The following is a 24414-nucleotide window of genomic DNA, read 5'->3' as shown; positions in this document are numbered from 1 at the left end:
TGAAGATCTTTTTTGTACAGTTCTTCTGTGTGTTCTTGCCACCTCTTCGTAATATTTTATGCTTCTGTTAGGTCCCTACCATTTCTGTCCTTTATCGAGCCCATCTTTGCCTGAAATGTTCCCTTGGTATCTCTGATTTTCTTGAAGAGATCTCTTGTCTTCCCATTCTATTGTTTTCCTCTATTTCTTTGAAGTGATCACTGAGGAAGGCTTTCTTATCTCTTCTTGCTATTCTTTGGAACACTGCATTCAGATGCTTATATCTTTCCTTTTCTCCTTTGCTTTTCGCTTCCTTTCTTTTTGCAGCTATTTGCAAGGCCTCCCCAGACAGCCATTTTGCTTTTTTGCATTTCTTTTCCATGGGGAAGGTCTTGATCCCTGTCTCCTGTACAATATCATGAACCTCATTCCAGAGTTCATCAAGCACTCTATCTATCAGATCTAGTCCCTTTTATCTATTTCTCACTTCCACTGTATAATCATAAGGGATTTGATTTAGGTCATACCTGAATGGTTTAGTGGTTTTCCCTACTTTCTTCAATTTCAGTCTGAATTTGGCAATAAGGAGTTCATGATCTGAGCCACAGTCAGCTCCTGGTCTTGTTTTTGTTGACTGTATAGAGCTTCTCCATCTTTGGCTGCAAGGAATATAATCAATCTGATTTCGGTGTTGACCATCTGGTGATGCCCATGTGTAGAGTCTTCTCTAGTGTTGTTGGAAGAGGGTGTTTGTTATGACCAGTGCATTTTCTTGGCAAAACTCTATTAGTCTTTGCCCTGCTTCATTCCGTATTCCAAGGCCAAATTTTCCTGTTACTCCAGGTGTTTCTTGACTTCCTACTTTTGCATTCCAGTCCCCTATAATGAAAAGGACATCTTTTTTGGGTGTTAGTTCTAAAAGGTCTTGTAGGTCTTCACAGAACTGTTCAACTTCAGTTTCTTCATTGTTACTGGTTGGGGCATAGCCTTGGATTACTGTGATATTGAATGCTTTGCCTTGGAAACGAACAGAGATTATTCTGTCAGTTTTGAGATTGCATCCAAGTACTGCATTTCAGACTCTTTTGTTGACCACGATGGCTACTCCATTTCTTCTGAGGGATTCCTGCCCGCAGGAGTAGATATAATGGTCATCTGAGTTAAATTCACCCATTCCAGTCCATTTTAGTTTGCTAATTCCTAGGATGTCGACATTCACTCTTGCCATCTCTTGTTTGGCCACTTCCAATTTGCCTTGATTCATGGATCTGACATTCCAGGTTCCTCAGGGAGTTGGTGATGGACAGGGAGGCCTGGGGAGTTGTGATTCATGGGGTCACAAAGAGTCAGACATGACTGAGTGACTGAACTGAACTGAACTGATACAATATTGCTCTTTATATCCACAGCTGGGTATTGTTTTTGCTATGGTTCCATCCCTTCATTCTTTCTGGAGTTATTTATCCACTGATCTCCAGTAGCATATTGGGCACCTACCGACCTGGGAAGTTCCTTTTTCAGTATCCTATCATTTTGACTTTTCATACTGTTCATGGGGTTCTTAAAGCAAGAATACTGAAGTGGTTTGCCATTCCCTTCTCCAGTGGACCACATTCTGTCAGATCTCTCCATCATACCCGCCCGTCTTGGATTGCCCCACACGGCATGGCTTAGTTTCATTGAGTTAGACAAGGCTGTGGTCCTAGTGTGATTAGATTGACTAGTTTCTGTGAGTATGGTTTCAGTGTGTCTGCTCTCTGATGCCCTGTTGCAACACCTACCATCTTACTTTGGTTTCTCTTACCTTGGACGTGGGGTATCTCTTCACGGTTGCTCCAGCAAAGTGCAGCTGCTGCTCTTTATCTTGGACGAGGGGTATCTCCTCACTGCCGCCCCTCCTGACCTTGAACGTGGAATAGCTCCTCTAGGCACTCCTGCGCCCGCGCAGCCACTGCTCCTTGGACGGATTCATAACTGAGCCAAAGTGACTCTCTGCCTCCAACCCAATACTTCACTTAAGTTTTCTTGCACTTTTCAGAGAATGAGCTTACTTTCAACCTCTCTTAGGGCTCTTCCCCAGCAGCTTTTCCTAGCCTTAGTGTCCTAGCTTCTTTCTTAGGAAATATTTACTCCTGAGCAAGACACATTAGTGGAACAAGCTGATTAAATTTCCTCCTTGTTATACTCTTTCAATCAGATTTTTTTTCTTGTTTCCTCTTTTTCTTAGGTTTCATTTCAAACTGAAGGGAGGGGATTGAGTCTGCACTGTTCTTCAAAATCTTTAACTACACTGTTAGACCCAGGTCAGCAAACTGTAGCCATAGGACCAGATCAGATTATAAAATAAGCTCACCAACAGTTTTTTTTTTTTTTTAATGAATAAAGGTTTATTAGAACACAGCCCCATCCATTCATGTATATACTATCTATGACTGTTTTCAGGGCTTCCCAGGTGGCATATGGCATCTGTGTTATCCAGCGTATGTTAATGATGTGGGTTAATCCACATTTAGGATGCAGATATGTTGGGAGGGTGCCCTTAGAACTGACAGAAGTGAATGCTATTTATTTGGTCAATATTCTGGCTCTTTGGAACTACTATTTGGGTTCTAGTCATGTACTGCTGAGAGGACAAAGACAGCTTCAGTCTCTAGACACTTTCCCCTCCTTCACGGATGCTTATGAAGATATGTAAATCTGATATGTATGACTAGTCTTTACAAACTGCTTCAACACAAATCCCATGTGTCATTTTTGAATAGCAACACCTCCCAAAATATCATCCTTTAAATGCCGCTGTTGCCTTGTTGTGACCATGTCTTCACTCCCTCCTCAGTCACAGATTCTAGTTGACCCATGACAAGAACTTGGAGTTCATGGGAGATAAGTGCCGAGTTCTGCCTGGGGACAGTCTCCGTGGTTGTGTTGGTGCACAGGCCCAGCATGAGTCTCTTGTTTCCTGCTGCTTGATGAATCCCTGCTTTCATGTTGATTTCTAGCTCCACCTACAACGACAATGACCACCACCACTATTACTACAACAACAACCACCACCACTACTCCAAGAACAACCCCCACTACAAGAAGGACAACTAACACCACTACTCCAAGAACAACCACTACAAGAAGGACAACTACCACCACTACTCCAAGAACAGCCACTACAAGAAAGACAACCATTACTACTACCCCAACAACGACTACCACTATTACAACAATCACCACTACTACCCCCAAAACAACCATCACCACAACTCCAACAACCACCACCACCACTACTCCAACCACAATGGTCACCACTGCTCCAACAACCACCACCACTGCTGTGCCAACAACAATCAACACCACTACTCCAACCATGACAGTCACCACTGCTCCAGTGACAGCGAGGTCCTCTACTTCTGCTCTTCCAATGCCAGCACCCACAAAGGACCTCCAGCCAGGTAAGCAAAAGTACTTCTAAGTGCAGAAGTTTTTAAAGTCAGGATATGCACCATCCAGGGCACTGTGTTAAGGCATATGGACAATCTAGGGTAGGGATTCTTAACAGGTTTCCAAACCTGGCTTCACAGAATCTGTGAACCACTTGTACCCTCTTATCTTCATCTTTTGTATCTTTAAGCATTTTCAGAGTGAGAGGGACCTATGGTTTTTATTAGATTCTCAAAGGAATCATTAATAGCAAAAAAAAAAAAAGCCAGACCACTGGTCGTGGACATCTTAGAAGGATGGTGCATTCGGCCCAGTTTAACATAGAATTATGACGAAAATCTGAATAGAGATCATTTAATCCATTTTGAAGCCTAACCCAACACTTGAGGATACGATTTCGATGAAGTTAACACTTACTCTGTTTCCTGTGTCAGGAAACATGCTAACTGCTTTATAAGTATTAAGCCCCTTAATTCTTATGACAACCCCAGGAATAATGCTAAAGCTGAAGCTCCAATGCTTTGGCCACCTTATGCAAACAGCGGACTCATTGGAAAAGACCCTGCTGCTGGGAAAGATGGAAGGCAAAAGGAGAAGAGGGTGGCAGCAAATGAGATGGGTAGACAGTATTGCTGACTCAATGGACATGAGTTTGAGCAAACTCCAGGAGACAGAGAAGGACAGGGAAGCATGGCATGCTGCAGTCATGGGGTTGCAAACAGTTGGACACGACTTAGCAGATGAACAACCAAAGAAGTATAAAAAGTGAAATAATTCTGTTGTTAGGCTCTCAGCTCATTATCTAATTCAGATTTATTCATGATAATGAAATGCCTACATAGCAGGGTAATCAGATCAGTCACTCAGTCATGTCCGACTCTTTGTGATCCCATGAATTGCAGCACGCCAGGCCTCCCTGTCCATTACCAACTCCCAGAGTTCACTCAGACTCACGTCCATGGAGTCAGTGATGCCATCCAGCCATCTCATCCTCTGTCGTCTCCTTCTCCTCTTGCCCCCAATCCCTCCCAGCATCAGAGTCTTTTCCAATGAGTCAACTCTTCGCATGAGGTGGCCAAAGTACTGGAGTTTCAGCTTTAGCATCATTCCTTCCAAAGAAATCTCAGGGCTGATCTCCTTCAGAATGGACTGGTTGGATCTCCTTGCAGTCCAAGGGACTCTCATGAGTCTTCTCCAACACCACAGTTCAAAAGCATCAATTCTTCGGCACTCAGCCTTCTTCACAGTCCAACTCTCACATCCATATGTGACCACAGGAAAAACCATAGCCTTGACTAGATGGACCTTTGTTGGCAAAGTAATGTCTCTGCTTTTGAATATGCTATCTAGGTTGGTCATAACTTTCCTTCCAAGGAGTAAGTGTCTTTTAATTTCATGGCTGCAGTCACCATCTGCAGTGATTTTGGAGCCCCCAAAAATAAAGTCTGACACTCTTTCCACTGTTTCCCCATCTATTTCCCATGAAGTGATGGGACTAGATGCCATGATCTTCGTTTTCTGAATGTTGAGCTTTAAGCCAACTTTTTCACTCTCCACTTTCACTTTCATCAAGAGGCTTTTGAGTTCCTCTTCACTTTCTGCCATAAGGGTGGTGTCATCTGCATATCTGAGGTTATTGATATTTCTCCCGGTAAGTTTGATTCCAGCTTGTGCTTCTTCCAGCCCAGCATTTCTCATGATGTACTCTGCATATAAGTTAAATAAGCAGGGTGACAATATACAGCCTTGACGTACTCCTTTTCCTATTTGGAACCAGTCTGTTGTTCTATGTCCAGTTCTAACTGTTGCTTCCTGACCTGCATACAGGTTTCTGAAGAGGCAGGTCTGGTGGTCTGGTATTCCCATCTCTTTCAGAATTTTCCACAGTTTATTGTGATCCACACAGGCAAAGGCTTTGGCATAGTCAATAAAGCAGAAATAGATGTTTTTCTGGAACTCTCTTGCTTTTTCCATGATCCAGCAGATGTTGGCAATTTGATTTCTGGTTCCTCTGCCTTTTCTAAAACCAGCTTGAGTATCAGGAAGTTCACGGTTGACATATTGCTGAAGCCTGGCTTGGAGAATTTTGAGCATTACTTTACTAGCGTGTGAGATGAGTGCAATTGTGCGGTAGTTTGAGCATTCTTTGGCATTGCCTTTGTTTGGGATTGGAATGAAAACTGACCTTTTCCAGTCCTGTGGCCACTGCTGAGTTTTCCAAATTTGCTGGCATATTGAGTGCAGCACTTTCACAGCATCATCTTTCAGGATTTGAAATAGCTCAACTGGAGTGCCATCACCTCCACTAGCTTTGTTTGTAGGGATGCTTTCTAAGGCCCACTTGACTTCACATTCCAGGATGTCTGGCTCTAGGTCAGTGATCACACCGTCGTTATTATCTTGGTCATGAAGATCTTTTTTGTACAGTTCTTCTGTGTATTCTTGCCATCTCTTCTTTTTTTTTTTTTCCAGCCAACATTTTATTTTATTTATTTTTTTTAAAATTTTATTTTATTTTTAAACTTTACAATATTGTATTGGTTTTGCCAAATATTGAAATGAATCTGCCACAGGTATACCTGTGTTCCCCATCCTGAACCCTCCTCCCTCCTCCCTCCCCATACCATCCCTCTGGGTCGTCCCAGTGCACCAGCCCCAAGCATCCAGTATCGTGCATCGAACCTGGACTGGTGACTCGTTTCATACATGATATTATACATGTTTCAATGCCATTCTCCCAAATCTCCCCACCCTCTCCCTCTCACACAGAGTCCATAAGACTGATCTATACATCAGTGTCTCTTTTGCTGTCTCGTACACAGGGTTATTGTTACCATCTTTCTAAATTCCATATATATGCGTTAGTATACTGTATTGGTGCTTTTCTTTCTGGCTTACCTCACTGTGTATAATAGGCTCCAGTTTCATCCACCTCATTAGAACTGATTCAAATGTATTCTTTTTAATGGCTGAGTAATACTCCATTATGTATATGTACCACAGCTTTCTTATCCATTCATCTGCTGATGGGCATCTAGGTTGCTTCCATGTCCTGGCTATTATAAACAGTGCTGCGATGAACATTGGGGTACATGTGTCTCTTTCCCTTCTGGTTTCCTCAGTGTGTATGCCCAGCAGTGGGATTGCTGGATCATAAGGCAGTTCTATTTCCAGTTTTTTAAGGAATCTCCACACTGTTCTCCATAGTGGCTGTACTAGTTTGCATTCCCACCAACAGTGTAAGAGGGATCTCTTCTTAATATCTTCTGCTTCTGTTAGGTCCATATCATTTCTGTCCTTTATTGAGCCCATCTTTGCATGAAATGTTCCTTTTGTATCTCTGATTTTCTTGAATAGATCTCTAGTCTTTCCCATTCTGTTGTTTTCCTCTATTTCTTTGCATTGATCGCTGAAGAAGGCTTTCTTATCTCTTCTTCTAGCAGGTAATACCTCGCAGGGTAATACCTTCTAGCAGGGTAATACCTCAGGACATATATTAATACATTTCTAAGATAGAGTCAAAGGGTAATTTCTGATTTAGTTTTGTTTGTTCTTTCTGCTGGGGGTGTAAATTTTCCTCCACTAATCGAACGCTATTTTTCCGTTCTTGTCATTCCTATAGCTTCTTTATCTTCTCCAACTCAGACAGCAGAAAGCCAGCCTACTACCCTGTATGAAACAAACATAACCAGCTCACCATGGCACTCTTGTTCAACAGGTAACTTCAGTTTCTTTCCTGAACATCTGGGAGCATTCAAATTTTGATAAATATTAGCACATTGTTTAGAGCACATATTCTGAAATAAGACAAGCATGACTTGAATGCCAACAATGGCTATTCCCACTCAGCTATGCAACTTGAACAAATGTCTTATTACCCTCTTTGAATCTGTTTTTATCCTTTGGAAAATGGAGGAAATTTTACTTATTCTTACAAGCGTTATATGAGATAAAGATCTGGGGACATAGCTACGAGGTAAGTGATAGAGTGGCAATAATGAATGTTACTTGGAATGTCCAGAAATACATACATTTGAGTGACATAGGCAGCTTGTATGATTTGGGATCATCCACATACATATCCACATTTTTCTAAATAAATTGAATTAGCCTTGTCTTTAAACTTATTTCTAGGCATACTTCCCTGGACAGAGCCTTAAAACAATTAAGTCCAAACTGGTCCAGACCAAACTGGTTGCCTGTTTATGCTTCCTCTAAGCCCCAGACACTACACAGAGCCAGGAGGCTCCCCTGCTGCCTTGTCGAGCTTTCATTTCACATGGACACTTTGAGTTGGGTTGAGGACATGGACACCAGAGCCAAAGAGGCAGGTCCCACTAGGATTGTGCTATTTCACTCTCAAAGACTCCAGTTCTCCCTAGTTTTGGAAATTCAATATTCTTTTGAGATGTAAGATTAGTCTGTTTTTCCTGTAATGGAGAATGATGATACTGAATTGTCATCTTTCCTAGCTAGCTCTGATAACCATGTAGGTAAATTTGGAGAGTGCCACATGTGAACCCCTTTGTAATGCAGAACTGGCTTATTTGTCCATGCGCCTGTGAAGCATCCAAACAAGGTCAGATTTTTTAAGATTTTGTAAGACTTGTGCCTATGATTCATCATGCTCAGGAGTTGCTATAGGAGACCCCCAGGGTGGCCTACTTTGCCAATCATTCAAGGAAGCTCTTAATTGAAAATGGACATGTAGCGGGACTCAGAGAGGGACCAATTTACTTGAAATTAGCTAATAGTTACATTTGGTTTTGAAAGTGGAATCCTTGGTGTGAAGTGTTTCTTGGCACAGAAACAAAGAGAAAGCAGATAAAAATACAGGTAAGAGCAGTTGGGGCAACTGCACTCCACACTTTTAGGCTAAGAGAAAGAACAAAGTAGAAAATGGGAAATTATTCTCTAAAATATGTCACTAAACCCTGGTCAAGTAGACTTGGCAGCATGGAACAGACATTGCAGCAGCTGTGTCCCCACGACTTCTGTGACTGCTGCCATCTTGGCAGCATCTCTGAGGCCCTTCAGCCAAATCCTCACAGTGCCCGAGTCACACTTCAGTGGGTTAAAGCCTCACAAAGCCAAGAATGTTAGTCCAGGAAGAATTTTGGTTTTCACAGGGCCTGCACCTACCTTTTCAGATGTATGTGCCAGCAAATTATTGTGCATTATCTCATTTAATTCTTTCAGGGCAGGTTTATTTCTTGCCATTGCCAGACTGAGGAGGACATTTAGTTCTACTTTGGACAAACAGCTTCCAATTCAACTGCCCCCCAATGGCAGTTTCAAGCTGCACGCCCATGGGCAAGTTGTTTCATTCCTCACTACATGTTTGTAAGGAATGAAGGATAGGATATTTGGAAAATCCATTGCATGGTGTTCCTTCCCCATTGCTCCTATTGTTATATAGCAACATAATTGTGATACCTGATATTTGTTTAACATGGTGTTAAGCACCTTACATGCATCATTTAATGTGATAACTTTATGAAACGGGTGCTGTCAGCTTGTACTTCAAGGTTATCCTAGCTAGAAATATAAATACATATGTTTACATGCATATATATGTAATGTGTATGTAAAGGACATTGGTCAAGGTCACATTGGTAAGTGACATGTCAGCACTAAAGTCAAGTTTCATCTAACTCAAGTCCTTGCTATTTTTTTTTTTTTTACAACATCACTCATTCTATAGCTTAAGGATTTAAGGTTATAACATAAATCATTCACAGAGACTAGACTGTAGACACTGTCTTTGTCTCTTGAAGACGTAGTGTTGGAATGTTTAAATTGTAGATACAGTAGTGTAATGTGTGAAAACTTGGGGGGAATATGGTTACATCATTTTCACTAACATTAGAACACGATGGTTTTCTAGCTCTGTCAGTAGTACGGGAATCTCTGAGACCTGCAGTATTTTCATTGAATGGAAACATAGTGTGTGCAGTGGTTATGAGCTGAGACTTTTGTCCTTTAGTAGAGTTGGAAACTTCAACCATTTCAGCACATCATCTATAATTTCGGATTAAGAAAATGGGTATAAGGATGTAAAGTGCTTGTGTGTAATAGATACTCAGTAAAGAGAAAATCCTGCATTTGACCTATAGTTGCTTAGAAGGGCCAACAGTATATGTTCAGTGGGACAAAAGAGATATTTCAAAACACTATTAAAATTTGGACATTGAAAACTTTAAGGCATAGTATCCTTTTATATTGGGAGTTTAGGTAGTATAAGGTATACTGACCTTGGGAGTGTTGTAACATATTTTCTAAAGCACGTTTGGATCAGTGTCTGGGCACACTGGCATATAATGTAGGAGTTGGATGCCACCTGTTTGAGGTATCTTAGTGCATTTCACTCACATTTTGAATGTAAAACCAATGTAATGTTCATTTTGAACAGAGTGGTTCTGCTCTTTGGATGTGTAATGACCTCTGAGCACTCACTGAAAGTTTCTGAGCTGCCAAGAAAATATTGATTATTTATCTGTAAGTGGTAATTTTTAACCTAGTTCTGAGAATGGGTCACTCTGACTTGTCTAAAATTGTCAGTAAATTTTCTGTGAGCATGCATTTTTCCCCTGCATAGGGAGAAAAAAAAAAAGGGTTCATTTTCAAAGGGTCCATAACAAAATGGTTAAGAATCACAACCTTACTACTTAAATAAATAAATGTTAGTAACTTGGTATTACTCTTGGGATGCCTACAGCATTAGGCCATATGATTATTCAACTTTCCCTTCATTATCAGAAGGCAGTGTGAATATATTTGGTGCTTGCAGGAAAGTTCAATATCTTTTTATAATTCTTATTAATTTTCTTTCTTGTTGAGCAGATGGAAATGGCACTGTGACACAGTCTCCAGATCCCCACTGGCATAACAATCAAACTGTAAGAATATTCCTTCCTATTTTATTAGCCTGATTCACTTATATGTCTCTTCTGGAATCAAGTTACATTTAGAGATTATTATTGTCAAACTAATCCACAGATTGATTCTTTCTAATTTAAGAAATAAAGGAAGAAAAAATTTGACTCTTAAATAGGGATCAGATCAGATCAGATCAGTCGCTCAGTCGTTTCTGACTCTTTGCGACCCCATGAATTGTAGCACGCCAGGCCTTCTTGTCCATCACCAACTCCCGGAGTTCACTCAAACTCACATCCATCGAGTCGGTGATGTCATCCAGCCATCTCATCCTCTGTCATCCCCTTCTCCTCCTGCCCCCAATCCCTCCCAGCATCAGAGTCTTTTCCAATGAGTCAGCTCTTCGCATAAGGTGGCCAAAGTACTGGAGTTTCAGCCTTAGCGTCATTCCTTCCAAAGAACACCCAGGGCTGATCTCCTTCAGAATGGACTGGTTGGATCTCCTTGCAGTCCAAGGGACTCTCAAGGGTCTTCTCCAACACCACAGTTCAAAAGCATCAATTCTTTGCCACTCAGCTTTCTTCACAGTCCAACTCTTTCATTCATACATGACTATTGGAAAAACCATAGCCTTGACTAGACGGACCTTAGTTGGCAAAGTAATGTCTCTGTTTTTCAATATGTTATCTAGGTTGGTCATAACTTTTCTTCCAAGGAGTAAGCGTCTTTTAATTTCATGGATAGTTTAATTAATTTTAAAAGTCTATATAGATGCACTACTTTGTTAGAAATACCTGAAATGTGATATTTTTCTCTAGACACACATATACCCCCAAGACAGAATTTCTCCTGACCAGAAAATAAGGAAAAAAAAGTGAATTATTTCAGGCATAGTGACTTAACATTACATACCAAAAAAGACTTAGATCATCGTTAGAGAAATAACAATCCTTGATATGATGTAGTGGAATGGGGGCCATCCCCACCAAAAATATTATGTCAGTGAAAGTGTGGTTCCTTAAACATAGGCCCCCTAATATCCTTTTCCAATCCAATTTTCCTCCTATAGAGAAATTTTGAGGCCACACTTCTGAGTCTTTCTATATATAATCCTCCCCATATGATGACATATTAAGGTCCTAAGATCTTCAACAACTTTGTCATTCTGTAATTTGTTCTTGCACTTTCCCACAATTAGCTTGGGAAAAATCCAAGGGACTATAGTCTTATGATGTTCATCAAAGCCTCATCTTTGTGTGTAAGTTAGAAGAATTTATCAGTGAGATTTTTACTTTTGGCTCCCTTGGGTGAAACAACTTTCCATTCACTATGTGCAAATAACTCTTAGAAGCAAAAAACATGAACAGATTCAGGTATGAGAGTAATCTTGATTGCAAGTGGTGAGAAATTGCAGCATGGACATTATAAGAGAAATTCAAGTTCAAGCAAAGTGGGGTTAATGTGACGTCAAATGGCCTTACGTTGCATAACTTAGTGACAATGAGAACACTACCATGTAGGAATGATATGAAAGATTTTAATCACTCTGATGATGTGGTTACTGATTGATCTGATGGATATGAGCTGAATTTGTTGTTCTTGTTAAATAGCAGAACTGCCACCATGTAAATGTCATGTCAGTCAGACTTATGCTAGTTTTAAAAAAAGAAACAAACACCCTGAATGAGAAGATTGTTTTTGACCTCAGTTACCTGCAGGACAGGTATATTCAGTAGCAATTAATCTCTTCTATATAATGTAAGCAATACAGAAGCAAGTTCACAATAGGTGGTAGCACAATTGTGGGCTTTTTGTGTCTTGACCGTGAAGATATCAAGGTGTCTCCCAAGTATCTTAAAACCAAGCAGCATATATTTCCACCCAGTAGGTCAACTTCTTGAGCTGCATCTTAAGGAGAGAATGAACATATACATAAAGATGTATAAAACAAGATATACATTGCTGCTGTTTATAATCATGAAAATGTTATAAACAACCTAAAAGTTCAATAATAAGAGATTAATAACTTATCAATTAAGCATGCCCATTTATTGCCATTAAAAATGTTGTCACTTCAGTGTACTTACTGCTATGAGAAGACAGTGTCAATTGTTAAATGAGAAAACTAACTTTTCAGATAGCATTGGGACCTCCCTGACAGTCCAATGATTAAGACTTCATGCCTCCAATGAGAGAGAAGGCAATGGCACTCCACTCCAGTACTGGAAAATTTTCCAGCCTGGAAAATCCCATGGATGGAGGAGCCTGGTAGGCTGCAGTCCATGGGGTCGCTAAGAGTTGGACACGACTGAAGTGATGCAGCAGCAGCCTCCAATGAAGTAAGTAGAGGTTCGATGGCTGATTAGGGAACTAAGATCCCACATGCCATGTGGCATTGCCCAGAATGAAAAAAAAATTTTATTATATATAGATTATAGATACAAAATAAAATCATGTATATACTGTAGTATACATTGGATACGGTAACTGTGTCTGTTAAGAAAACTACTTAACAGACAATTTTATCTTTAGAAAGATAAAATTCTAAAACAGTATGTAATGAAAAATGGTAAAAGTAACTATTTCTGGATGTTGAAATTATGGTTGATTTTTGTTTTTCTTTTTTTATCCTGAGCTGCACACTCTAAAATGAACTTCCAGTTTTTATGTAACATAATATTTTTTAAAAAGCAAGCAAAGACTGCTTCCTACAACCCTGTGTTCCATCTAACTGCTTTCCCTCCCACAAGTAAAGTGATAACACAGCTTTTCCCTCCCAAGGCACTGACTGTTTTCCATTTAGGCAAGGACACCTCAGAGGCTGGGTCACCCTCCTCTGTATTCCTCATAGTATTTATCAGGAGGTACCTGAAGTACCTTTCCCAAGAACCCTATTTAATTTGCATTTGACAGAAAAGGAGGTTTGGAGAGGCTAAATAACTTGCTAGGGTCACAGAGCAACTAAATAAAAGTTAATCTGGGATTCTGACTCCAGGGATTAAACTCTTATGCAGGAGGAGACTTGAGACTTAATCTTTTTCTCTGATTTTCACTTCCTTTCTGTTAAAATACCTACCTGGTAGGACATCTTTAGAATTAGAATTAAGCTATGTAAAGGAGGCAAGCATGATGACCTGGTATATTTGGGGTTTATTTTTTATATTTGGGGTTTACTTTTTCCCCAATTGCACAGCATTTTAATTGTTAAGCAGAGCCATAAATCTAAGCAGCTACTTTCATGCCCATTTATAAAGATATAGAATCTTGAATTCTACTTCAAAAAAGTGTTTTAATTAATGGCCAGTTTCAGTAACTGAACACATTCAAATAGCACCACCATGGCAACTTATATAGGAACAAAATTGTTTTTGATTAGTATCATAAGAGGATTACTTATGAAAAGAGCTTATTATTTTAAAAATAGGTATAAATTATAATAATCAGGCACACTCATTTGAAGCATACAGTTTGAGTTTTAACAAATCTGTACCCTTCTCTAAATACCACCGCATGTAAGATGTAAACATTTCCACCACCCCCAAATAAATATTGAATTTTGAGTTGTCTTAGAATTTCATCATAAGGCTATAACTTTACATCATTTGGTCTTACCCCTCATGATCCAGAACTAGCCAGGGGCCAATAAACAATAATTTGGGTGTATTATTTTCTGAAATGTTTTCTGCCTATAACTCTAACAAGATTGTTTTATTTTTCTGTTTTGTGTTTGATCTGCTGATGTTTCTGTAGCCTGCGGCACTGGCACAAGAAACATGGATGAGCACCAACAAGGGAGTCTACGTTGGAATCTCGGTTACTATTTTGGCATTGTTGGTCATGTTTGTGGTTTTCTGGATTAGGAGAAGTAAGTCACCTTAGGACTGAAATATTCAGAAATATTCTTGAGCCCACAGGAGTATTCTTGAACCAAATGCATGTATCTGTACATTCCATAAGATATCAGTTTCATGTAACTTTCTTGGTTCTTACCTGGTTCTTTTTTTATTTTTTATTTATCTTAAATTTATTGTTCCATAAACATGATATTTAAATTCTCCATAGGAGAAATTAAATATGGAGAAATAAGCACTGGTTGTGTAAAGTTGAGATTTGGAAGTCAAAACCACTGTAATATACAAGATTTTTTCCCTCCCATTTTGTTCTTTTCCCATTCCCTCAATAACAAATTTTTATCCCTATTGGGGGTAAAACTGTTGATGGTTATAACACCCACTTAATAGAAGAAGCACAAGAGACATTAGGATGGTACATGATTTCAGAGCTAGTAGAAGAACAAAGGGTTTCACATGACAGTCATCCAGCACCTCGTAGTCTCCTTCCACCAGTTGTGTGTGTATGTGTGTGTAAAACCTGTCTTCTATGGGAGAAGTGCAATATTCAGGGTTTCTTTACAGTGAAATATAATGGCATTAAAGTAAGCTAGGGCATGTAGGTCAATACACTAAACCTATGAATCAGAAGTTACTCTATACCAAGGGGCTTACTTGGCTCCTAGAGATTCAAGAGAAGTTACCTGGAGTTATCAGGTTAGGGTCCAGATTGATTTTTTTTTCTCCTTCTTTTTATTTTATTTTATTTTTTTTCACCCGCCTTAAGCCCAGGCTCCTTTTCTTCTACTTCGGTTCCTGGTTGTTCTGAGCAGGGAATTCCTCTGGGCTTCAAACCCACAACACTGCCAAGAGGCTTGTAAACGCCAGACCTCGGCCCGCGAGACCGGGGCTCCCTGCCCGCCTCGGGGACAGGAGCGAGCTCCCCTCTAAAGCGAGACACGAAACCTGTGCGTCTCCGGAGACACACACCGTAAAAAAGAACAGACTAGGCCAGGCAGTTCCCACCCCTCTCCTTCTTTTTAAAAATATTCTTTCTTCTAAATTAATTTTTTTTTAGACTCTGAGAGCTGTACTGATTTTGCTCTTATTAAAGTAATAATCGTAATAATACACTGGTTTGGAAAAAAAATCTCATGAACTCTTTGGCTTGCATGTTTAATTTTCTCTTCATTTCCCCCTCAATTTAGGATATTTTTGCCTGGGGAGCAAGGTGGAGCTACTACGGTAAGTTTGAAATGGTTTGTGTTAATAATGCTTTTTGATGTTCTTAATATAGTAAACATAAGGAAAATTTCTCTGTCCCTCTCCTCTTTTCCTTCCGAGTTCTCCATTTTATACTCTGGATCCTGAAAAATCTAGTACATAGAGCACCTCCATTGCTGTTCGACCTTCCAGTGATGATTTTAGCATTTCTATGCTGCTTTTGCTGCTGCTAAGTTGCTTCAGTCGTGTCCGACTCTGTGCGACCCCATAGAAGGCAGCCCCCCAGGCTCCTCCTTCCCTGGGATTCTCCAGGCAAGAATACTGGAGTGGGTTGCCATTTCCATCTCCAAGCACCTCCTTATTTCCCTGGCATTGTGTCATAACTGCTATAGAAACAACACCTCAAACCTTATCTCTTAGAGCAAGAGAACTAAATTGCAGATATTGTTTCAGGGATCATTTGAATGGGTTGTTTAATTTGTTATTTGATTTCATTCAGTGCTTTGTTTATTGCATGTGTATTGAATCTCTATTATATTCTGAAAAGATGAGCAGAACAGACAGAAAACATATAAATGAATAAGCAGGGCCTTCTAGAACTTCCAGAGAAATACCATGGGGAATACTGGAACAGGGCAGTAGGCTATGTGAATGAGCCCCAAAGAAGCAGAAGGCAGCTCTGCAAAAATCTGCAGGAATACACCTCCAGGCTGAAGACCCGCAAAGGCAGGGGGTAGGGACATGCCTCCAGCTCCCCACAGTTCCCACCATCCCCTATTATTCCATAGCCAGACTGCTCTGTTCATTTACATTAGTTGTCTGGCGTCACAGGCATTTCAATTTACAGTTTTTGCAAATTTACCCCTTCACCCAATAAAAAATTAAATTTTCTTTGTATGCATCCCTGCAGTCATTTTTTCAAGCATCTGTAAAGGTTGGAAACCACTACCTACTTCCAACAAAATAAACTTCATCTGGTCCAGCTTGGGTTTTAAGCAAAGTCTTTCTTTGTTCCGAATTCGTCCCTCTTTAACTGCCATCCATTATTCTTAGTTCTCTTTCATTGGATGTTTGTACCCAGTCTTTCCTACATCTGAGTTAATCACATGAGCCAGTCCACAAAATACGCCTTGAATAATCTCCAGCATATTGCAAGTGTTCCATAGATGCTGGATTTTATTATTGCAGACATGCCCTTCACAGCAATAAACCTGTGAGACAGGCAGTAGTAGTATTCTCAGTTTACTAATTAGAACACAGCTTTAGAGATGTTAAGTGACGTCCAAGGTCACATCACACAGCAGGTCTCTTAGAGTCCAAAACCAGACTTTTAGGAGTTTTTGACTGTCAGCTTCCAAGAGTGGGAAAAAAATAAGTACTCCCTACAGACAGAAAACCATGAATAACATTCTTTTAGTTCATTTTTGTTCTTTCAGTATTTACTTTTTTAAAGTTTCAGTTTTTAATCACCTAAACCGAAAAGAAAATATTTTTTGTAGAAGATGCTGTATAATATAGAAAAGCAAACAAAAGAAAAACAAAAAGGTATATTTCCTCATGATGTTATTTTTGGAGGCAGCTATATCCTGTTGACTCATTTTGAGCTACTGACACCTAACCTGTTTCCACACATGTATGACTAATCTGTTTAAAGATCAGAGCTGAGTGATGATTCCTTGAGTTTCATTTCATTTCTGGGCAAGCTTAGGTAATAAAAGTAGTACCCACAGACAACTTCTAAAAAAGCATTGATATCAAAACCCCACAGATGACCTTTCTGTACACTTGATGTGTGAGCATTCATGTTATAAAACTCATCTATCCCATGGCTTTCTAATTTTGACTGTTAAGGCAGGGTGTGATTTTTGACTCTGTGATCTAGAACACACTTAGGTGAAGCAATAGTATTTTACTACATCTGATATGCTCTGATATTTTGTATACTTATATATATTAATCTTAAATACAGGATACATACCACTAAATAACATCACTAAAGGGTCACAGTCCTCAGCTAGAAAAACACCAGCTAAACCATTTCCTGGCCATCTTTGAGACTGTGCATACTGGTTTAGTACTTCAATTTGATGAGTGGTATTTGTCTTCTTAGATTATAAATTTTTGTGTTCTATTGCACGAGTGTCTTGAAAGAGACCACTGTGAGTTTTTTGAAACCAAAAGGTGTAACTTTCTACCTCCTTATTAAAAAATAATTTCCTGTAACTTCATATTCACAATTCTAGAAGCTTCTATTCATTTCATAGGATGTTTGAATGGGGCTCAGAGAAATGCAAATACCCAGGCTTGAATGAACATAAACAAATATGCTGCTCATACTTGAGAAGTGATATTCTTTTCTCTTACTCATGTTATTGTTTCTACAGTGTGATTCCATTGAAAGATTCTCGCATTGGAGCTTTGAAAAATGCAGCTCTGAAGCCTATTCAATCAGAAGACAATGTCTACATTATTGATGACTATCACTAAGTCCTGGATCCAGATTCTAAAGTGTTATGCCCTTGACTGTAGAAGAAAGTAACAAGATACCATGTCAGAGTCTTCTGAATCAGCTGCAGAATTTTTCAGTCAGTTTCCCATGGCATTCCTCTGAGTCAGGGACACTGGATAGAGTGATGCTAGCTCGACTGTGTAAAGTCAACCTCTGTCACAGAGTCCTAATTTTTTATACTAAATTGGCTCAAACTTTCTGATCATTGCAGTTCAGTCCAGTTCAGTTCAGTCAGTCGTGTCCGACTATTTGCAACCCCATGAATCGCAGCACGCCATGCCTCCCTGTCCATCACCAACTCCCAGAGTTCACTCAGACTCACGTCCATTGAGTCAGTGATGCCATCCAGCCATCTCATCTTCTATCGTCCCCTTCTCCTCCTGCCCCCAATCCCTCCCAGCATCAGAGTCTTTTCCAATGAGTCAGCTCTTCGCATGAGGTGGCCAAAGTACTGGAGTTTCAGCTTTTAACATCATTCCTTCCAAAGAAATCCCAGGGCTGATCTCCTTCAGAATGGACTGGTTGGATCTCCTTGCAGTCCAAGGGACTCTCAAGAGTCTTCTCTAACACCACAGTTCAAAAGCATCAATTCTTTGGCGCTCAGCTTTCTTCACAGTCCAGCTCTCACATCCATACATGACCAGAGGAAAAACCATAGCCTTGACTAGACGGACCTTTGTTGGCAAAGTAATGTCTCTGCTTTTGAATATGCTATCTAGGTTGGTCATAACTTTCCTTCCAAGGAGTAAGCATCTTTTAATTTCATGGCTGCAGTCACCATCTGCAGTGATTTTGGAGCCAAAAAAAATAAAGTCTGTCACTGTTTCCACTGTTTCCCCATCTATCTCCCATGAAGTGATGGGACCAGATGCCATGATCTTTGTTTTCTGAATGTTGAGCTTTAAGCCAACTTTTTCACTCTCCTCTTTCACTTTTATCAAGAGGCTTTTTAGTTCCGCTTCACTTTCTGCCATAAGGGTGGTGTTATCTGCATATCTGAGGTTATTGATATTTCTCCCAGCAATCTTGATTCCAGCTTGTGCTTCTTCCAGCCCAGTGTTTCTCATGATGTACTGTACATATAAGTTGAATAAGCAGGGTGACAATATACAGCCTTGACATACTTAGAATTGTACATACTTCTTAGAATTGTACATTCTCTTTAGACCTCATGAATCCTCTTTTCCTTCAAGAATTCTCATTGGGAAGATAGAAAAAAACACTTCTACCTCAGTTACCAAGGCTGTCAAGAATACCTGAATACAACTTAGAATCAGGACATCTAGTCCAGGACTTAAAAGACTTAACATGCAAGTGCTTCATGATTGTCCTTTTTTTTTTTTTTTTAAATCAACTGACTCCAAATGTGATATTGCTTAGGGTCCCCAAGGTTTCAAATTGTGTGTACAGGTTTTTATTTACCCAACAGAAAAATGGCAGTGAGTGTAATTTTGCCATTATAGACAAATTTGGTTTCTCAGGGTTCTGGAAATACAAGGCATTAAATGCTTTCTTTGGGAGGAGGATGGTATTTTAGCAGTTAGCAGAAGCAATGGTATTGAATAGACCATGAAGACACCAGGAGAAGAAAATCAATAGCCATATAATTTATGATATTTTTGCTACCTCAGTGCCACAGTTCTAGGTGCTTATGTTGACAACCGGCAGGCTCTGATTTTTAGAATGAGTCAGGGCAGAAATAAATACAAGGAAAAAAGAGAGGGAAGGAGTAGCAAAGAGGCTTTCTGTTTTAGAAAATAGAGTTTGCAAATATAATAGTATTGTTTGAGAGTGTTACCAGTTTCTACAAAACGCTAAATTGTCCTCAAACCACTTTGATTTTTAAAATTGTTTTGGAAGGATAAAAGGTCTTTTTCATATTGGATCAATACATGTGTTATATTTGTTTTTCACAACTCAATTAAATTTTGGTTTTCCCAGAAGAATTAGACAAAGGCTAAATGTAAGGATAATTTTAATCATTTAGAATCATTTCTACATGAACAGCTAAAAGACTGGAGATTAATTTCACTTTGAGTAAACCCTGAAATAACTCATGCTTGAGTAATTTGGGGGACATTCAGAGCTATTCACACCTAAGTGGTCCATGAGGGCTGGATGCTTGTTTGTTTTTTTTTTTTTAATATACATTTATTTTTAATTGGAGGCTAATTACTTCACAATATTGTAGTGGTTTTGCCATACATTGACATGAATCCGTCATGGGTGTACATGTGTTCCCCATCTTGAACCCCCCTCCCACCTTCTTCCCCATCCCATCCCTCTGGGTCATCCCAGGGCACCAGCCCTGAGAACACTGTCTCATGCATTGAACCTCTACTGGTGATTCATTTCACATATGATAATATACATGGTTCAATGCCCTTCTCCCAAATCAATCCACGCTCGCCCTCTCCCACAGAGTCCAAAAGACTGTTCTATACATCCGTGTCTCTTTTGCTGTCTCACATATAGGGTTATTGTTATCATCTTTCTAAATTCCATATATATGCATTAGTATAGATATTGGTATTTTTCTTTCTGGTTTATTTCACTCTGTTTAATAGGCTCCAGTTTCATCCAACTCATTAGAACTGATTCAAATGCATTCTTTTTAACGGCTGAGTAATACTCCATTCTTTTCCAGTTTGGATTCCTTTTATTTCTTTTTCTGCTCTGATTGCTGTGGCCGAAACTTCCAAAACTATGTTGAATAGTAATGGTGAAAGTGAGCACCCTTGTCTTGTTCCTGACTTTAGGGGAAATGCTTTTCAATTATTCACCATTGAGGATAATGTTTGCTGTGGGTTTGTCATATATACCTTTTATTATGTTGAGATATGTTCCTTCTATTCCTGCTTTCTGGAGAGTTTTTTTTTTTTTATCATAAATGGATATTGAATTTTGTCAAAGGCTTTCTCTGCATCTATTGAGATAATCATATGGTTTTTATTTTTCAGCTTGTTAATGTGGTGTATTACATTGATTGATTTGTGGATATTGAAGAATCCTTGCATCCCTGGGATAAAGCCCACTTGGTCATGGTGTATGATCTTTTTAATGTGTTGTTGGATTCTGATTGCTAGAATTTTGTTAAGGATTTTTGCATCTATGTTCATCAGTGATATTGGCCTGTAGTTTTCTTTTTTGGTGGCATCTTTGTCAGGTTTTGGTATTAGGGTGATGGTGGCCTCATAGAATGAGTCTGGAAGTTTACCTTCCTCTGCAATTTTCTGGAAGAGTTTGAGCAGGATAGGTGTTAGCTCTTCTCTAAATTTTTGGTAGAATTCAGCTGTGAAGCCGTCTGGCCCTGGGCTTTTGTTTGCTGGAAGATTTCTGATTACAGTTTCAATTTCTGTGCTTGTGATAGGTCTGTTAAGATTTTCTATTTCTTCCTGGTCCAGTTTTGGAAAGTTGTACTTTTCTAAGAATTTGTCCATTTCTTCCAAGCTGTCCATTTTATTGGCATATAGTTGCTGATAGTAGTCTCTTATGATCCTTTGTATTTCTGTGTTGTCTGTTGTGATCTCTCCATTTCCATTTCTAAGGTTATTGATTTGATTCTTCTACCTTTGTTTCTTGATGAGTTTGGCTAATGGTTTGTTGACTTTATTTATCCTCTTAAAGAACCAGCTTTTGGCTTTTTGATTTTTGCTATGGTCTCTCTTTTTTTTTTTTTTCATTTATTTCTGCCCTAATATTTAAGGTTTCTTTCCTTCTACTAACCCTGGGGTTCTACATTTCTCTCTTTTCTAGTTGCTTTAGGTGTAGAGTTAGGTTATTTATTTGATATCTTCTTGTTTCCTGAGGTGTGCCTGTATTGCTGTGAACCTTCCTCTTAGCACTGCTTTTACAGTGTCCCACAGGTTTTGGGTTGTCGTGTTTTCATTTTCATTAGTTTCTATGCATATTTTGATTTCTTTTTTGATTTCTTCTGTGATATGTTGGTTATTCAGCAGCGTGTTGTTCAGCCTCCATATGTTGGAATTTTTAATAGTTTTTCTCCTGTAGTTGACATCTAATCTTAGTACATTGTGGTCAGAAAAGATGCTTTAAATGGTTTAAATGTTTTTGAATTTACCAAGGCTAGACTTATGGCCCAGGATGTGATCTATCCTGGAGAAGGTTCCATGTGCACTTGAGAAAAGGGTGAAATTCATTTTTCGGGGTGAAATGTCATATAGATATCTAACTGGTCTATTGTATCATTTAAAGTTTGTGTTTCCTTGTTAATTTTCTGTTTATTTGATCTATCCATAGGTGTGAGTGGGGTATTAAAGTCTCCCTCTATTATTGTGTTACTGTTAATTTCCCTTTCATACTTGTTAGCATTTGTCTTACATAGTGTGGTGGTCCTATGTTGGGTGCATATATATTTATAATTGTTATATCTTCTTCTTGGATTGATCCTTTGATCATTATGTAGTATCCTTCTTTGTTTCCTTTCACAGCCTTTGTTTTAAAGTCTATTTTATCTGATATGAGTATTGCTATTCCTGCTTTCTTTTGGTCTCTATTTGCATGGAATATCTTTTTCCATCACTTCACTTTCAGTCTGTATGTGTCCCTTGTTTTGAGGTGGGTTTTTTGTAGACAACATATGTAGGGGTCTTGTTTTTGTATCCATTCAGCCAGTCTTTGTCTTTTGGTTGGGGCATTCAACCCATTTTCATTTAAGGTAATTATTGATAAGTATGATCCCAATGCCATTTACTTTGTTGTTTTGGGTTTGAGTTTATACACCCTTTCTGTGTTTCCTGTCTAGAGAAGATCCTTTAGCATTTGTTGGAGAGCTGGTTTGGTGGTGCTGAATTCTCTGAGCTTTTGCTTGTCTGTAAAGCTTTTGATTTCTCCTTCATATTTGAGTGAGATCCTTGCTGGGTACAGTAATCTGGGCTGTAGGTTTTTCCTTTTTCATCACTTTAAGTATATCCTGCCATTCCCTTCTGGCCTGAAGAGTTTCTATTGAAAGATCAGCTGTTATCCTTATGGGAATCCCCTTGTGTGTTATTTGTTGTTTTTCCCTTGCTGCTTTTAATATTTGTTCTTTGCGTTTGATCTTTGTTAATTTGATTAATATGTGTCTTGGGGTGTTTCGCTTTGGGTTTACCCTGTTTAGGACTCTCTGGGTTTCTTGGACTTGGAGAACTATTTCCTTCCCCATTTTAGGGAAGTTTTCAACTATTATCTCCTCAAGTATTTTCTCATGGTCTTTCTGTTTGTCTTCTTCTTCTGGGACTCCTATGATTCGAATGTTGGGTTGTTTAACATTGTCCCAGAGGTCTCTGAGTTTGTCCTCATTTCTTTTAATTCTTTTTTCTTTTTTCCTCTCTGTTTCATTTATTTCTAATACTCCTTCTACCTCATTTATCCTATCTTCTGCCTCCATTATTCTACTGTTGGTTCCCTCCAGAGGGTTTTGATCTCATTTATTGCATTATTCATTATATATTGTCTCTTTTATTTCTTCTAGGTCCTTGTTCAACATTTGTTGCATATTCCCAATCCTTGTCTCCAGGCTACTTATCTGTGACTCCGTTTTGTTTTCAAGATTTTGGGTCATTTTCACTATCATTATTTGGAATTTTTTATCAGGTAGATTCCCTATCTCTTCCTCTTTTGTTTAGTTTGATGGGCATTTATCCTGTTCCTTTACCTGATGAGTATTTTTCTGCCATTTCATCTTGTTTATAATGCTGTGTTTGGGGTGGCCTTTCCATATTCTGGCAGTTTGTGGTTCCTTTTTATTTTGGAGGTTCCTCACTGTGGGTGGGGTTGGATGGGTGGCTTGTCAAGGTTTCCTGGTTAGGGAAGCTTGTGTCAGTGCTCTGGTGGGTGGAGCTGGGTTTCTTCTCTCTGGAGTGCAATGAAGTGTCCAGTAGTGAGTTTTGAGATGTCAGTGGGTTTGGAGAAGAGTGGAAATCAAAAGGGGAGAGAGCAAGCTAGCCAGTAATCACTTCCTATGTGTTCTCCACAGTCTGGATCCCTCAGAGATGTTCATGGAGTTACACAGAGAAGAGAAGAGGGAGGAAGGAGACAGAGGTAGTCAGAAGGATAATAGGCAGAATCAAAAGGAGAGAGACAGAGGTAGCCAGGAGGATAATAGGCGGAATCAAAAGGAGAGAGACAGATCCAGCCAGTAATCAGTTCCCTAAGTGTTCTCCACAGCCTGGAACACACAAAGAGATTCACAGAGTTGGGTAGAGAAGAGAAGGGGAAGGGAGGAGATAGAGGCGACCTGGTGGAAAAAAAGAAGAGTCAAAAGGGGGAGACAGCAATCAGGCCAGTAATCTCACTCCCAAGTAAAAATGGGTACTGAAGATTGGGTTCTTAAATGTACAAAATTGATAACAAATACCAAAAAGCAAAGATTAAAAATCTAGAGTAGAGGTTAGATTCTCAAAAATACAATATTAAAAAAACAAAACAAAGTCACAAAAGTATAAAAAATATGTAGATATATATGAAGTTTGCTTTAAAAATAGGGTCTTTTTTTTTTTTTGCAAGGTAATAGTAGGTTATAACGGAGAAGGCAATGGCACCCCACTCCAGTACTCTTGCCTG

At 39.3% G+C, this 24414-nt stretch overlaps 1 protein-coding gene across 4 annotated transcripts in view; it reads left to right on the top strand.

The window, feature by feature from the left end:
• The window catches only part of LOC147369769 (hepatitis A virus cellular receptor 1-like), a 42785-nt gene that overhangs the window by 7273 nt on the left and 11098 nt on the right, over window positions 1-24414 (top strand). For 2 of the 4 annotated variants that reach the window (XM_086413731.1, XM_086413733.1), the window contains exons 4-8: window positions 2979-3422; window positions 7034-7129; window positions 10255-10310; window positions 14038-14152; window positions 15326-15362. In XM_086413731.1, the coding sequence (XP_086269857.1) occupies window positions 2979-3422; window positions 7034-7129; window positions 10255-10310; window positions 14038-14152; window positions 15326-15362 (748 nt within the window). Of the gene's footprint in view, window positions 1-2978; window positions 3423-7033; window positions 7130-10254; window positions 10311-14037; window positions 14153-15325; window positions 15363-17725; window positions 18676-24414 lie in introns of those variants that run through there. The other 2 variants (XM_086413734.1, XM_086413735.1) reach the window with 2 other exon arrangements.

The sequence above is a fragment of the Bos grunniens genome, chromosome 7, assembly GCF_055505025.1.
Source record: "Bos grunniens cultivar Pamir isolate PY7600 chromosome 7, Bosgru_T2T1.0, whole genome shotgun sequence".
Lineage (NCBI taxonomy): Eukaryota > Metazoa > Chordata > Mammalia > Artiodactyla > Bovidae > Bos > Bos grunniens.
The sequence above is the reverse complement of the archived record's forward strand: the minus strand, read 5'-3'. Positions and strand labels throughout refer to the sequence as shown.